The sequence below is a fragment of the Austrofundulus limnaeus genome, unplaced genomic scaffold (genome assembly GCF_001266775.1).
Source record: "Austrofundulus limnaeus strain Quisiro unplaced genomic scaffold, Austrofundulus_limnaeus-1.0 Scaffold55, whole genome shotgun sequence".
NCBI classification, from domain to species: Eukaryota; Metazoa; Chordata; class Actinopteri; order Cyprinodontiformes; family Rivulidae; genus Austrofundulus; species Austrofundulus limnaeus.
The window spans coordinates 2,138,155-2,153,782 of NW_013952457.1; the positions used below are offsets into that span (position 1 = coordinate 2,138,155).

Below are 15,628 nucleotides of genomic sequence, written 5' to 3' on the forward strand. Positions count from 1 at the left end.
GTGAAGTTAATAAATTAGCCTCTTATCCATGAGAACGTGATGCTGTTCTGCTTAGCTGTTTTTTAGTTTGTGTTTCCATTTTGCAATCATGCGGGAAAAGCTGCAGTGCAAGTTTGGACATGTTGGTGTGTCTGTTTGCATACGTAACTGTATGAGCACAAATATGTGTATTCAGTTTTCATAGATACTCCTTGCCAGAAAAGCTGGTGTTACAAACCTGCAAATTAATAATCACAGATAGAGGAAGGATCCTCACTATATACAGACATTCACACCAGCATCAAGTTGCAAAGAGGGCTGAGGCTGAGACACATTTCAGTCTTGTTTTACCATTTAAATAAGGACTTATTTGTGTTATGGTTTCTCTGGGTTCTTGTGTTATTTTGGTTCTAGTCTGGTTTTCTGTCTTGTCCCTCTCTGTTTAAGGCTGCGTCACACTGCAAGATTTTAAAACAGTCGGCCGATTTCCAAAGACTGAGAGCCCACACGTGAGGATAACAAATCATGGATCTACCAGGCTTGGTCCTACAGTGTGTGGTGTACAGCCACATGGCAAGAGACAACACACCACACATGAAAAGATGTTTCCAGTGGTGGGCAGCGCTAATCCAAAAATTAGCTCCGTAATTTCTAAAGCGCTTATGAAAATATTTAGGTCCGCAACTTCAAAAGCGCTTATGCCGTAGAAATACTAGCAGAAGCTAATTTTAAAGCGCAAGTTCAATTTGACACTTACTAGCCGGCAACAATTCATGTACAATATATGCACAACACTGCCAACTAGCGGTGCATGAACTCTTTTACAACTTAATTCTACAACCGCCAATTGCTGGGGATGCRATTTCCTGAAACAGACCTTTAGCTCCTGGTGTAAAAATTAAAACGTTGTTGAGGATTGCTAGTTCGGCCTTTTCTTTGTCTTTTTCTTTTGTTTGTTGTAGATTTTTCATTAAAGAAGCATCAATAAAGTAATTTTAAAACGGTTTATTGGAAAACTGAAGCGATGTATTCTGGGTACATGACGGATTTGATTTGTGACAGGAAATGAAAGCATGGAGTTCAAGAAACTATCTTCCCTTCAAAATAAGAGCTTTGATTTTAAAGTTTTTCATGTAGTTGCTCCAGTTGACCACTAGATGTCTGTCTTCATCAGCATAACATTTAAATTATTTCTGCGTTGCTTCGACCAATTACGTCAAGTATTGAGCTCCAGCATTTAAACTTTTTTTTAAAAGGAGCTCCGATTGTAAAGCAAAATAATAAATAAATTCATAAAACTTTTTAGTATGGATTACAAACGTTAACTGTTTTTGCTATTGCCTTCTTGCTATGTAAGGAGACACAAAGCATTGTGGGAAATGAGAACTGTGACTGAAAGCAACAGTCAGCAAGGATGTATACCTTTCCAATAAGTGTGTTTATCTGGGAGGGGTGCTGTTGGTTAGATCACATGTGTTGTGATTCATTTACAGCCTTATTCCACTGTTCAAGATAATGATGACTGGTAGATAATTAGTTACTAGCCGTACTGCGTTTTAATTTTAGAAAGCGCAAATCCGCTTATGAATTATAAAAATTAGTAAGACCGCTAAAGCATAAACAGAATATTTAGGTCTGCAATTAGCGGATTTGTGCTATAGCGGGCTGGTGCCCACCACTGGATATTTCATTCATGAACATTCAGTTGTCAGATATTAAATCACACGAGACTTCCTGAAACCTCGCGAGAATTCAGATGTCGTAGAAAAAATCTCACGTGACCTCCAGAGAGACGTGCGTTCAGAGTAAATAAACATTTGTGACGAGGAAGAAACAATTTTGATCGTTTGTGGACTGTTTTTACCAGAGGAAAAATAATTCCATAGGACTTTTAACATCCAGCAGACTTTCTGGTGAGTCATGACAGTTTTTTCTTCTGTATTTTAGAATCCCCTCCATGTTTATGTCACCTCGCTTTCTGATTGGCTACACATCTTATTCAACAGGCCGCAAGCTCGTTTGTTCTCAGGTGAATGTCACACACATCGTGATCTCGGGCCAAAAAATCAAACGTTGAATATCCCTGATTTGAGGTTGGAGCGGTCCCGACGTCCTTCCGAGCCGACTAGATCACTCTTAACTCACCACCCACGGCGGGAATATCTGCTATGATTCTCTTTAGAGCCATCACGATAATCTGGACTTCCTTAAGATTGTCGGAAGGGCAAAAATCGGCATGATTAGCTTTCCGTGTGACGCAGGCCTTACCCCCTCCTGCCTGTCTTTACTCCAGCCCCGCCCACTCTGACCCTTTCCTCATGTTTCTCCCAGGTGTTTCTTGTTTCTGCTCGTTAGTTCTCCTTTACTTTCTGTTCTCTGTCTTAAGTCTTTGTCGAATCTTTGTTTGTTTGGTGTTCGTGTTCTTGTCATAGCTCATGCTCAAGATTTTGTTCATTTTTGCTGTCGTGAGAGCTATTTGTTTTCTTTAATAAATATTTTTTGCTCAAACTCACCAAGTCCTGCTTTCTGGGGTTCTACCAACCAAGTAATTCATAACAGAGAGATCTGACCACACYTGAACCCCAGCCGACTGAGGTGAATTTTTTTTTCCAGCACCAGGTGGGATTATGGAGGATTTTTTTGTGGTGGCATTGAGGCTGTCTGCACTCCTCAGGTTGAGATACTGAGGATCCTGGAGGAGATTTAGCATGGGCTGACTGGCCTTAAGGGTCTCTTCATCGGGGTATCCTTCAGAGATGGTTGTGCCGGGGGTTTCTGAGGCCCACCCTCCCCATTCCTTGATGCTGGTTCTCCTGGGGGGGGGGGGGGGGGTGTATGTTATGTTTTGTCTGGGTTCTTGTGTTATTTTGGTTCTAGTCTGGTTTTCTGTCTTGTCCYGCTCTGTTTACCCCCTCCTGCCTGTCTTTGCTCCAGCCCCGCCCACTCTCACCTGTTCCTCATGTTTCTCTACCAGGTGTTTCTTGTTTCTGCTTATTAGTTCTCCTTTATATTCTGTTCTCTGTCTTCAGTCTTTGTCAGATCTTTGTTTCTCTTTGGTGTTCTTGTCATAGCTCATGCTCTAGATTTTGTTCATTTTTGCTGTCACGTCAGCTATTTGTTTTCTTTAATAAATATTTTTTGCTTAAACTCACCAAGTCCTGTATTCTGGGGCTCTACCAACCAAGTAATTCATAACAATTTGCAAGTCTTTTCTTATGTTCCCATAATGCAGTTTCAAATTGTTGAACTGCAGTTAGATAAGAATGGCAGCAGACATAAAACTAAGAGGAAGGAGACATTTTTTTTACTTTATTGCTATAGGAAGCAAGGTATTTTTTGTCTACTTTGGTCTCTTAAATTATAGGGTGCCATGTGCATAATCAAATACAGAGTTGTCTTTTTCCCCATTTGTAATGTTGTCACCAGGTGTTTGATCAGGTGCTAGTTCTAGTAGTCATTGCATTGTTTTATAGTAACTAGATTACTAGCTACACTTTATTGTAAACTAAAGGAAGTGTCATTTTAGAGGTAGACAATTACAACATGTTGTCTAATACGTTTAGTTTTGTTTGTTGTTTTTGTGTTTTAGGTTCTCAGGTAGTTGGCAGAGATGGAAAGCGCTTCATTTAATCGAAAGTCCTGGGCGACGCAGTCCTTGCGTGTCACTGCCAGGGAGATATCGCTGGTCGGCGGTCGTGGGAAAAGCAACGCCATCGCAGAACGCTTTTCCAAGTGAGTAACAACTGGTTGATTGTTTGTACTTTGTAAACTACCCCTGATATAAGTCTCTTTCATACAGTTTCATGAACTCATCACACAGACCAGTCCGGCTTTAAGCTCCCTCGGGTCATTCATAATAGCACAGGGGAAGCCGGACAGGTCAGGTTCACATGTACACGTTCAGAAATAAAGCCAGCAGTGTGGAACCAAAAGAGGCACGGAGCAGATCTCAGCTCGGCTGAAGTGGATCGCGACACACTTAGTGTGTGAAGTCTGTCTCGTAACAAACAAAAGAAACTTACTTTAGCGATCCTGTGGTTCAATATTTTTCAAACTAATTACAAAGTTGCTGTCCTGTGCCATCTTTAATAGTCCCTCAGCGATAAATCTGTTGATTAATCCTGCAGTCGCTCACTGACATTTTCCTGGTGTGGGAAAAAAAAAATTACTCATTATTTTTAAAACTAAATACAAAGTTGCTGTTTCCTGTAGTTTTAATTTCCTCTCGGTAATAAATCTGTTGATTAATCCTGCGCACTACAAAATGATACCATCCTTGTAGCAAATGTCATCCGTTAACCTCTTAGAACTGTGAAAAAAGGTCACACTCAACTTTACTGCATTCCAGTTTCAGGTCAGAAAGTTTGTGGAATTTGCTCACTGTGCCGCTCCGAAGGCTAACTCCAATTAGCAATGTGAGCTGACAGCAACTTGTTTCTCAACATCTTTATGAATTCAAACACTGCAGAAACATATTCACTAATAGAAGCTGGATAGTACTATGTCTGTGTATGTTTAATGAGAATGATATGGACAGAAAAGCTAATAAAGGGTTGATTACATCAGCTTTCACAATGTTCTGTCAGCACAGTAGCCATATTGGATTTCAAGATTAGTGGGATTTCTGGCTTTCTACTTTGAAATTTCAGTTCCAGGAGTCATTCGGATGATTTTGATGACATGCAACTTATGGAATATAAATAAAACACAAATAAACACAAATAATATTCTTAAATCCACCATTTGGAACAATTCTGACCAGATGTGGTGCTTGTGTTTGCACCGGAGCCAAGAAAACTGGTCTTCGTCCCAGTGTTTCTCACAGCCTTGGTTTTGAAGTTCTTGCAACTTGTTCTAAATGCATCACTTGGACTTCTGTCTTGTATGGTGTTCCGAAACTGTTTTATGATGGGTCAGAAATTTGAAATGGACGTGGTTAATATACTGGCATTGCTGTTATTATGACTTCCCAGGGGTTTTACACTGGGGTTTGTTTTGAATTATAAAATGTCAATTCAATTCAAATTCAAAAATACTTTATCAATCCCAGAGGGAAATTAGATGTTTTAACTCATTTAACTAAAGAGTTATTGTAGATGGTGATGGCTGTGGGCAGGAAAGATCTTATGTAGTGGTCTGTATTTCAACAAAATTGAAATTGTCCTGGACAGAGCTAACTTTGTTCCTGCTTTTACCACCTTGAAGAATTACACAATTAATTTTTTACTTGTGAAGTATGCAACAAGGTTTAAACCMTTACTTCCGTAAGACAAGATTCCTGTCGGTCTGCAGTTTGCTGAAGATAATGTGGATAATATAGAAGAATGCAGCTCATTTTGTGAACGATAAAATCCAAAACATATATGGTATGCATGAAAAAATTTAAATGCTGAATTCCAATCATAACATATCCTGTCTGTGACAAATGGTGGCGATAGCCTCGTTTTAATCTGTTGCATTTAAAAAGGTTGTTTTGTTTTATTTAACAATGACTTTTGACTGAAAATGACAAAAATTCCATCAAGCTGAACATGACAAGCATTCGTTTATAGTTATTGATACACAATTGTATCACTTTAGAAAATAAGTTTATTAAAGGTTTGATATATTCATTCATTAACAAAAAAATTAAATGCAATATTTTTGTTTGACTTATTTATTATCCATATTTAAGATTTTTTTTGACAGTTTCAAAAGCAAACTTTTAAAACCTTCTTGCTTTGAAGTTTATAAAACATCCAAAGGTTTTAGAAATATGTACTGTAAGTACATGTAAGTATTTGCTCTTTTATGTTGTGAGTCAGTAGAGGTCAGCGTTGTTTCTTTCTCTGCCTCTCAGGTATCAAAAAGCTGCTGAAGATGCAAGTTCTGAGAAGAAAAAAGGAGTAAGTATTTCTCTTCAGCTCTTTTCACAGATGGACAAAAGAAAAAATAGTTTTTGTGTGACATCAGTGGAGAAACATCTCTAACTTTGTGTAAAAGACACAGATGTCAAATCCTGAATTTGATATGAAGACAGCTGGAGATTTCCTGCTCAGAGATTAAACAGTTGAGCGAATTAATTAGGAAGTTACAATTTCTCTTAGAGTTTGAGCCTCTCAAAGCTAACTGCGTGATTAAATAAAGTGTGTGTGCTGCACGTCCTGTGTAATTTGCTCAGTTGACTCTCGTGATGGTGAACTAATTAAAGCTTGGTGAGTTGAGGAATACACACAGACAGAAACACACGATCACACAGACGGTGTCAGCGTGCCAACACACCACTGTCTGGGCCAAATGTCTTGTCCTGGCTGACCTCTCATTGGCTACTTGCTGCAACAGGCAAGCTATCAAACCCATAATCCTACTTCAGTGTAATCCCCCCCTCGTATAACTTACTGAGGTTCAAACTGCAGGTTAGCTGCTCCGTCACTGTGAGAGACTCATAATCAAACTTGGACTGGGATCAAATGAGTAACAGATGAGCACCTGCCATGAGAAAATGCAAGGTAATTTCGCAATGGTTGTGTTTCTCAACATGTTTGTCAGACAGCTGCTGTTAAAGATGAGCACCTTGGTTCTTTGTTTGATGATCCTGCTGGTTTAAACTGACAGCATCTGCTCTCCCTGCTCCTCTTGAAACATGATATAATGTATCTGAAGGTGGATTTTCTACACTGATTACATAAAACTCTAACAAGAATGTTAGTTTCTGTGAAGTTGGTATGATAAATGATATTTTGTTGATATTCACTCCTTAGTCTGGTTGATTTTGAACTATTTTTTCATAGTTTTTAATTCAGAAATCAGCAGTATGAGTTTATGAAGTGGCTTCAGTATTAATAAAATCAAACATTAAAATTGTTTCTGAATAAAGTCTGGTATGATGAGTTTGAGTGTAGTTTGTGAGCATTGTGACAGGCCATCTGTTTGTGTGTGAGGGATGTTGGGGGATGGGAGGAACTTTTCCAGTGTGTTTATAGGATGATCAGTTGATTACAAATCACACAAATAAGTGACAAAAACTATCAGTTTTGGGACATAGTGTGGTGTTCACTCTCATACTGGTCCAACTTTTAAAGCTATCCCTACTTTTTATATGTTTTCTTTCCTTGTAATCTTTTAAAGTAGCTGTCATCAGAAGTTATTTAAGGTTTCTGAAAGTCTTGAAAGAAACAGGGTTTCTGTGTGAACAGACTGCAGGTTGGGACTCAAACTCGAGCCTGATCAGGCCTGTCTCTGAGACGGCACACATCCTCTGAACATGCTGACTCAGTCAGCCGAGTCACCCAACAGTCCTGATAGGGTTCATTTTTGTGACATTTGTCTAAGATGTATTGTCATGCTTCAGCTCCTGAATCTGTGAAAAGACTCAGATTTATCCTCCATAGTGTCTGTTGATGTGACTGATAAAGCACACCACCTGTGGTCCAGCTTTCTCCTACATTTAGGGGTTAGTTCATCCTGACTGACCCTCATGAGTTTTATTTACAATTAAAAAAACAGGAAAGTTTGTGTTTTGTCTGTATTTTTATTAATTGATTAATTTACGGATGGATGGGAACAAACTACTCAGCAATAAATCAACATTTGAAAAGTCTGTAATTATTTAAATGATACCACATTTGTCAAGAAAATGCATTTATGGGTTACTTTCATGACAAATTGCCAAATCTCTGCCAATACCAAACAGCTTATTCAGTCTGGAGCCTGATTGGGACCTGATTGTCAGCACTTGCGAGCAACCAGAGCCCCGTTTCAGAAAGCAGGATAAGTGGAAATCCTGAGTAAGTTCTGGGGTAACTCAGTGCAAATCCTGGGTTTTGGGTTTCAGAAAGCCAGAGAGCAGCTATCCTGAATTAACTTACCCCAGCAACTTACTCCATGAACCAACCCTGATCTGTAACAGGATTACTGGAACAAATCCTGAGTTTGTCTGACTTTTTAGCTGAGAGCTGCACGAGGACAGTGTCAGACAGGACACGCCCTGTCTGACACTTTTCTAAAGGAGCCTGTAGATGTTGGAGCTAATACTTTGCAGAAATTTATGTCGGGAGAGCGTGATAAGACCGCGATTAGAYGTCTTTCTGGATGAATCTGTTTGAGCTTTTTCAGATGTTTTTAATTGCTCAGGTTTCAATCTTGTACAGTTTGTAGATATTTCACAGGAAGCTTTAGAGACAGAAAAATGACCAAATTTCATTTACATTTCTACTCTCTAATGAAGTTATTATCAAAGGTTTAAATTTTTACAGAAGTATATATTTTTATTTTATTGTGTATATAGAATTTATTCATCTTTTAAAAATTAAATAAACTTCTGAAAGAAAAAAATAACAGAAGAAAGTTGAGCTCCAGAGGAGCTGGAGCCTCTTCAGCTGATCGTCCATCACAGCTCTTTTTGTGAAAAAACAGTCATTCTGATTCACAATGAAAAGTAAAGTAAACATATTAAATATTAGTAGAGAGATGGAGTAATACACATTTGTTTTTTTGGGGGGGACACAATAATTTTGTGTGTTGAAGCTAGTGAATTATGTAATTTGTTAGTTAAAGGTTGAACATAAGAGCTTATACCTGACCACACCTGATTTTACTTTGTTTTCATATTTAATCTTTATTTGCTGCCATGTCCGTTTAGTACCGGCTGGGTTCACCTACACACACACATAATGCACACACACACACTCACTTTTATCCACTTGAATAAAGAACAAAAGTAAAAATAAATATAAATTATAAAAGTTTAGCTACAGTTCTGACTTCAACCCCATGGATCACCTGTGGGATCAGCTTGGGTGTGCTGTTTGCAGCTGAGTGATCAACACAAACACATTGGCTGATTTGTGACAAATGCTGGTTGAAGAACAGGAGTCTCACAGCAGTGAGAGCAGTGTGTTAGGGAGGTTGTTGTGGCTGTGTATGGTTCTTCCACATGCTGCTGAGGCCCCAGTTTGTTAAATAAGTCCATTAATTGTCAATATGTCTTATTTTACTTCAGTTTTTATTCATCCAGTCCAGAGGATCGCAGAATAAGCTGTTTGGCATTGGGAGAGATTTGGCAAGATTTTCATGGGTTCATTCCACATAATCAGCCCAGCTGCTCAACTCACAAACACATTTTCCTCCCAAATAAAAAGGCTTTCCAGTAGTATGAATTGTACTGCCAAGATTTATTGCTACAACAAAGAACTGATTATTCAAGCAGAAATTTCTTTACGTTTTTTTAAGTTCATACCAACATATAGATTGACAAAACTTCTTAGTTTTTCAAAGACACAGTAAACTTTAAATCCTTTGGTTTAGTAATGTTTTTTTAGGATTAGTTTTCAAAACAAAATGTTTACTCTTTCCACGCCTCCTGAAATGATAATTTAATTTTTCACTAGAATGAGTTAGTATGTTACCCACAAAACCCACACGGATCATTTACGACCAAACAGCTGTTGCTGAATATTCCACAGTAATTACTGACCTAAGCAAAGAATTTCCATGCTAAAATATTTTATTTAGCTTTCCCTTTATCTGTAAGCTTTCTCACTCACACACCAAAGTTATTGTGCCACAAATAATTAAGATAAAACGCATGTTGATTGGACTATGTTGTTTTTAACATGTATTATGTAAATAAATATTCTTTTAGTTACTGGTGGAAACAACTCTTMGCTGAAACAGTGAAGAAAGAGTTAACTTTTTCCTGAATGTATCATTTCCTGCTCTGGTTTCCTGGCTGTTCTGTCTTTCACTTTCCTGGTGTTGGAGAGGTTGGACCGGCTCTCAGTCCAGCAGCTGATCTCATGCAGAGCTYGACCTTCTGCTGTCTCACACACTGACCCGAGCAGGAAAAACAAAAAAAGGACCAAAGGACTCTCACTGTACCAGCTGTTCAGTTGCATCTAGTTTGGCTACTTCATCACATATACAAAGGTTTCTCTTTTGTTTGTATTTGTTTAGAAAATGAGGAGCAATCTCGTCACTCTCCGTTTTTTTTCCCCATTCACATTGACTTGCTTCACAAAGAGAGTAATTGTGCTGCTGGTTTTCTTTTCTTGTTTGAGTTTCATCTCATTTGTCAAACATTTCTCTTGAAATTATTGAATTTTTTCTTTATTCCTTTTTATCCCTGTTTGAATGTGAATTTAACGGAGTTTGAAAAAATGTTTCTGTTGAGGTGGTAATGTGTTTTGGTTGAATTTGAGTTCTCTTTAAAACGTGTCACTTTTCAGATACAGTGGTAGTTTTTATTAATATATCGTGTTTCAGTGGTCGCTACTGACGGGGGTTTCAGCCAGGAAGTTTTAACACAAAAGGCCATTTTGTTCTCCAAGCCTTATGAGTTGATTTATTCTCGTGTCCACATCCTCTTTCTTTATGTGTCATTTCTTTTCTATGAGGCAAGGAAGTTCCTGTCAGCTGTGGTGTGTTCTGCTCCTGTAGATTTGTCTTTTTGTTTGCTGATTTTGGGCTTTGTACAGTTCACATCTTTTAAAGTGGGGTTGTGTTGTAAGGTCATGAATAACTAATACCTTACCTGTTGTGGATGGCTCTTTGATTGACCTCAGTTCGGAAAAACAAGGTTAATTTTGCCCGGATTGAAACGCTACAAACTAGCTTGAGCAGGGCCAAAAAATCCAGTCTAAAAATGTTACTGATTTATGCTAGTTTTGTCAGGTTTTACCATTGGGTTTTTTTAATAGCTATTTATTTAAAAACATTATTTGCTAGTGTATATAATGGCAGAAGATTTTAACTGTAGCACTTCCAGTAGAAACATAGTTTTATTTATGTTGTAATAATTTTATAATGTGAAGTAAAAGGTGGTAAACTGTTATGAATTATTTTGCGAATGTAGAGACTAGCCATTAACCCATCAGTCCAGTCATAAACTCCTCCAAACTGAAGTCAGTTGAAGATTTATGTGCAACATGTAAGATATTTATGTAGATATGTTTCATTATTTGACCTTCACACAAAATGCCTCTTCAGAAAATCAGAAGTGACCCTTTAAATGAGCAGTGAACAGAACCAACCTGTTTTTGTTTTAGGAAAGGTGAAGTTGTCATGAGTAAAATGTAGCTGAATTGTTTGCTCAGTCCTGCTAGCTGCTGTGAACCAACCTTTCTGAGTCCACGTGTCTGCTGGAGCAGCTTTGAACAGCTGCTYGCTTCATCTACTCATGAAGCCAAGTTTAGATTCAGGCATTTCCTTCATTCCGTCACCCAGAGCCGATGTCCTGAAACTGTCTCTCTCTAGAGCGGTGGATGCTCCTTTGCTAAAAGCTTTAGCTCGTATGGAATAAAGGTATTAGTTCTGACTATATGTTTTTTTTTCTTTTCCTAACTAGTCCTTTGAAAGTGGAACAACCTCCCTGCGCTCAGGTAACCTGAGTGCTCTGAAGAAGCGTTGGGAACAAGCTGGAACCAAAGATCAGGTGAAAACGTCCTCAGTTCCACCTGCAGGCCACTCCATCTCCAGCATCCGCCGCAGACATTCAGCCCTGATCAGGCCCGCTGCGATCCAAGAAGAGTCCCCTCCTCTGGTATCGAGCCCCACCCCGCTGACCGATCAGGACCGTCAGCGCACAGCCAGCCGAGTCCAGCAGCCACCTGCAGCTCCAGTGGGCAAAGAGCAGAGAGGGATGGATCGGGACGAGATGACGCGCAGGAAAGCTCCTGAGAAGGATGAGGAGGTTCCCACCAGCCCGTGTGCCATTTATGAAAAACCCAGAGTGCCACTGAACAATCTGAAGATGAAGTTTGAGAGGAGAGAAGACATCACGAGCAAGGTAAATGTCTTCAGTCGTCCTGTGGCTAGGAACATGGGACACATGGACAAGAAGTTATTTCAGTGATACACAGTGTCTTGTAAAAACTCTAAATCTTGTCTTTTAATCTACTTTGATGACTACGTTTCTCATGTGTTAATGAAACAGTTCAGAATTTTAGCAGAGTTTTATATAGTTAATATCTTACCTGGTGTWGATGGTCCTGATCACCCTCACTTTGGAGAAAAATAAATACTTTAACAGATGTTTAATCAAAACAGGGCCAAAGCTATCTGTCTCTGCATGAATATGAGCTTCGTATTTCAAATATTTTCACATCTTCAGTTTAAAATATATTCTTCTTTTCATTCTTTTTTCCCCACCTGACTTTTAGTCATATAAATATTCCTCCACTCCTCACACATTTTCCATATTTTTTGCTCCATTCTTTTCCCTCTGCCCAAAACAACAAGTACTCTCTCTTCATCTTCTGTAGCAGAGGAATGTAGGGACATTCCTGACCAAGGCCCGTCTCATTCTTCACAAGATCCTTTCTGAGACACTTCTGTCTTTATCTCACTCTGGTCTGTGTGACCCAGACCTGGAATCCAGGGATTTTCATTGTTTGTGTTTATTGCAGTAATTAATAGAAATGTGGACAATCTAATCTGGAGGAACACAATTGTTTGTATTATTTTTATTATCTTGCACGCACTCACTTTTACTCTTTTGCTATGTTCTGTTTCTCCACTTTTAAAAGTTGGCCTCTTTTTTTCACCAGTATATTTATTACCTGAAKAAAACATTTAAATAGTTTTTAAGCTGAACTGAGAACTTTTCTTGTTTGTGCTGCTGACACTGAGACTGCAGTGTGAATTTTATAAAAGTTGTTCCAAGAGCTTATTGCAACACAAAACCCAAGATCTTTGTGTGATCAGAACAGTTTTTTGTTGTTGTTACATGAAGAGTCAGGTTCTGACACAAAMCTCTAACACACAGCTGACTTATACACATTGATGACTTTTAAAAACTTATGTAATAATATTTTAGTCAGTTTCAGATGAATTTTGTTATTAAACAAGTGTAGTTCTGCTCATTAGCTGTCATAATAATGCAGAAGGTTTGTCTCACATACTGAAAAAAAGTCAGCAGGTCATAACACCTGCTGTAACACCTTTTTTCCTCCTGCAGGGCGGCAGGTCAACAATTCGAAGCACTTCATCTGAGGACCTGGAGGATCCCAAAAGTAAGCCAAGATATGTGTGTATGTGTGTTTAATGCATAACAACTACAGTTAAAGCATTTCACTAAGATCTGCTTTGTGGTTCAGGTCCGTTAGACGGACCACATGAGTCTTCATCCCTGAGGGAGAAGATGGCCAAGTACCAGACTGCTAAACTGGACACCGCTCATTCTGTGAGTTCAGGGGAAGAAAGACTTTAGATATTTGTAAAAACACACAAATATTGCCCTTCTGTTGTTTAAAAACCTTAAAGTTTGCACAACAGATGAACTGTTTTTTCTGCTAAAGTTTCACTTTGTTGCTTTTTTTTCTGGGTCGGGTCCCAAAACAGTCTGCACAGGTCCATGAGAAGGACACCTCTACCCCTGAGTGCAACGGTAACAYCTTTTACTTTAACATGAACTGTATCCAGTTCGGAACTCAATGTTTAATTTTTCATTGTCTAATTTCAGGAAAGAGTGCTGAGCCACCTAAAGCAACCAGGGTGAGACATTAATGCAGAAAGTAGAGCCGTATGAGTCATGACTTTTCCATCATTGTTCTGTATTAATACGTTTGCTTTTTTATTTTCAAGTTTCGCCCACCAGTGGGAGAGAAATGCATTGCTTGCCAGAAGACGGTGTACCCACTGGAGAGACTGGTGGTTCATGATCATGTTTATCACAAGAAGTGCTTCTGCTGTTCTCACTGTAACTCAAAGCTGAGGTAAGAAGCTGCTTTGAATGATTTCCTCCACTTTTACTTGATCATATTTGTAGAGTTTTGTGTTTGTTTATTCTTGCTTTCTGCTTCTAGTCTTGGGAACTATGCTTCTCTCCATAACAACATCTACTGCAAGGCCCATTATAACCAGCTGTTCAAAGCCAAAGGGAACTACGACGAAGGTTTCGGCCACCGTCCTCACAAAGAGCTGTGGGAGCCGCGAGCTGACGGGGAGGAAAATGAGGAGGCGTTGACACCCAAAGAGCAACCAGAAACGGTGAAACGTCCAGCTGAAAGCCCCTCAGATGTGCAGCCCGCTTCAAATGGTGAAGCCTCCCCACCGGTGAAGGTTACAGACCTCACCGCCTTGCTGGAGAACCGCAAGCAGAAGAACGACCCCTCTGGAGAGAAACATCGGCCTGCTGCTGAGGCGCACAGGCTGAGGGTGGCCTGGCCTCCTCCCGCCGGAGAGGCCCACGCTGCAGGACCGCTGAGTCCAGTCGCAGAGGGGCTTCCTTCAAGCCGGATCAGGATAGGCAAGTGGCCCCCCGAGGATGACGTGCAGCCATCCTACCAGAGCACGGAGCGGGCGGAGCTGAAGAGCCTGAGGAGGAGCACCTCTCTGAAGGAGCGCAGCCGGCCATTTACACTCGCAGCTAAACCTGCCTCCAAAACCACCACCGCCACCGCTCCAGCACCCAGGGAGCTCCGCCGTCCTCTCAAATCACTGCTGGAATGGAAAAAATCTTTTGAGGAAAAACAGGCATCCGAAGACAGATCCAGTGAGGTTCAGCAGGAGAAAGAAGAGCTGAAGAAGCCTCAAACACCAACAGCAGCAGCACCAAATGGAAAGATGACGAAGAGTCTGCCTGAGCAGCAGGAGGGAAGATGTGAACAAACACACAAAAGAGAAGCGACACCAGAGGAGGAAAAACCAGAGAGCCTTTCTTCTGACACTCCTCCATCTCCCCCTCTGCAGCCAAAAGAGAACCGGACCCCCCAGGATGTGGGCTTCTGGGAGGAGGACAAAGAAGAAAATGATGCTGAGGATCTGAGTGCCGAGGATATAATCAAGAGGAATCGCTATTATGATGAAGATGATGAAGACGAGGACTCGATAGTTTAGGAGTTCCCAACAGTCCTACTTTCACAATCATACACATCCTGTTTTATTCTACAGCTCAGCTCATAGGTGCATCATTAAGCTTTACTTAATTTTATACATACAAAACTTATTAGGTGTCTTTGAACACATTTTACTGGTTTTACATACATTTTAATTAATTATATTTTAAAAAACACCTTGGAATAAATAGTTATATTTAAAGATGGACCTCTTCGATTGAATCATTGGAGGTTTATTTTCTGAAGGAGAAAAGACAGTTAAATGAATAAGTTTTAGATTTTAGTTGAGCTCCCAACACTTTGCTCCAAGTCCTGTCCTTTCTCAGGGATGAAACAGTCATTTGTGTTGTTGCCCTCTGATGATCACGTCTTTGTTTTGGGTTTTCTTCCAGGGGAACAGAACCAATGCTGCTTACTCTCAGCTTTCTGATTTAACAAGTTTTTTTTTWAATTGGTTTAGAATCGTGTTTTCTTTCTGGTTCTGTGCTGAAGTGACTCAGCTTTCAGTTTGTTTGGACTGAACAGGTCTGTTTCTTTGTCAAATACTTTTGTACTTGTGTATTCYAACATTTTCTGTAAATTCATCTCTAATAATCTGAAAGGTTTCCACAAAAACTCAGCTTTGATTTTGTCAATGGGCCTTCCAAGTCTAATATTATATTAACATTGTAATTCATATTGTAAGTTAAATGATTTTTATGTGTTTTATGTTATGGAAAATGACTTTGCTTGACAATTGGTTATTAAAACTTTGGCTTTCACACTCTTGTTTAGATTGAAATATATCACAACATGCATCCAAAGTTCAAGTTCTACTGTAAGGATTATATTTAAAT

General features: G+C 39.5%; 1 protein-coding gene across 1 annotated transcript in view; it reads left to right on the forward strand.

Moving 5' to 3' along the window:
• LOC106518072 (LIM domain and actin-binding protein 1) overlaps nucleotides 1–15,555 on the forward strand; it is an 18,342-nt gene extending 2,787 nt beyond the window's left edge. The window contains exons 2-10 of the mRNA XM_014009169.1: nucleotides 3,569–3,711; nucleotides 5,819–5,864; nucleotides 11,303–11,743; nucleotides 12,914–12,968; nucleotides 13,053–13,138; nucleotides 13,297–13,342; nucleotides 13,418–13,449; nucleotides 13,540–13,670; nucleotides 13,761–15,555. Of these exons, the coding sequence (XP_013864623.1) occupies nucleotides 3,590–3,711; nucleotides 5,819–5,864; nucleotides 11,303–11,743; nucleotides 12,914–12,968; nucleotides 13,053–13,138; nucleotides 13,297–13,342; nucleotides 13,418–13,449; nucleotides 13,540–13,670; nucleotides 13,761–14,793 (1,992 nt within the window). The 5' untranslated portion in view covers nucleotides 3,569–3,589 and the 3' untranslated portion in view covers nucleotides 14,794–15,555. The remainder of the gene's footprint in view (nucleotides 1–3,568; nucleotides 3,712–5,818; nucleotides 5,865–11,302; nucleotides 11,744–12,913; nucleotides 12,969–13,052; nucleotides 13,139–13,296; nucleotides 13,343–13,417; nucleotides 13,450–13,539; nucleotides 13,671–13,760) is intronic.
• The last annotated feature ends 73 nt before the right edge of the window (nucleotides 15,556–15,628 follow it).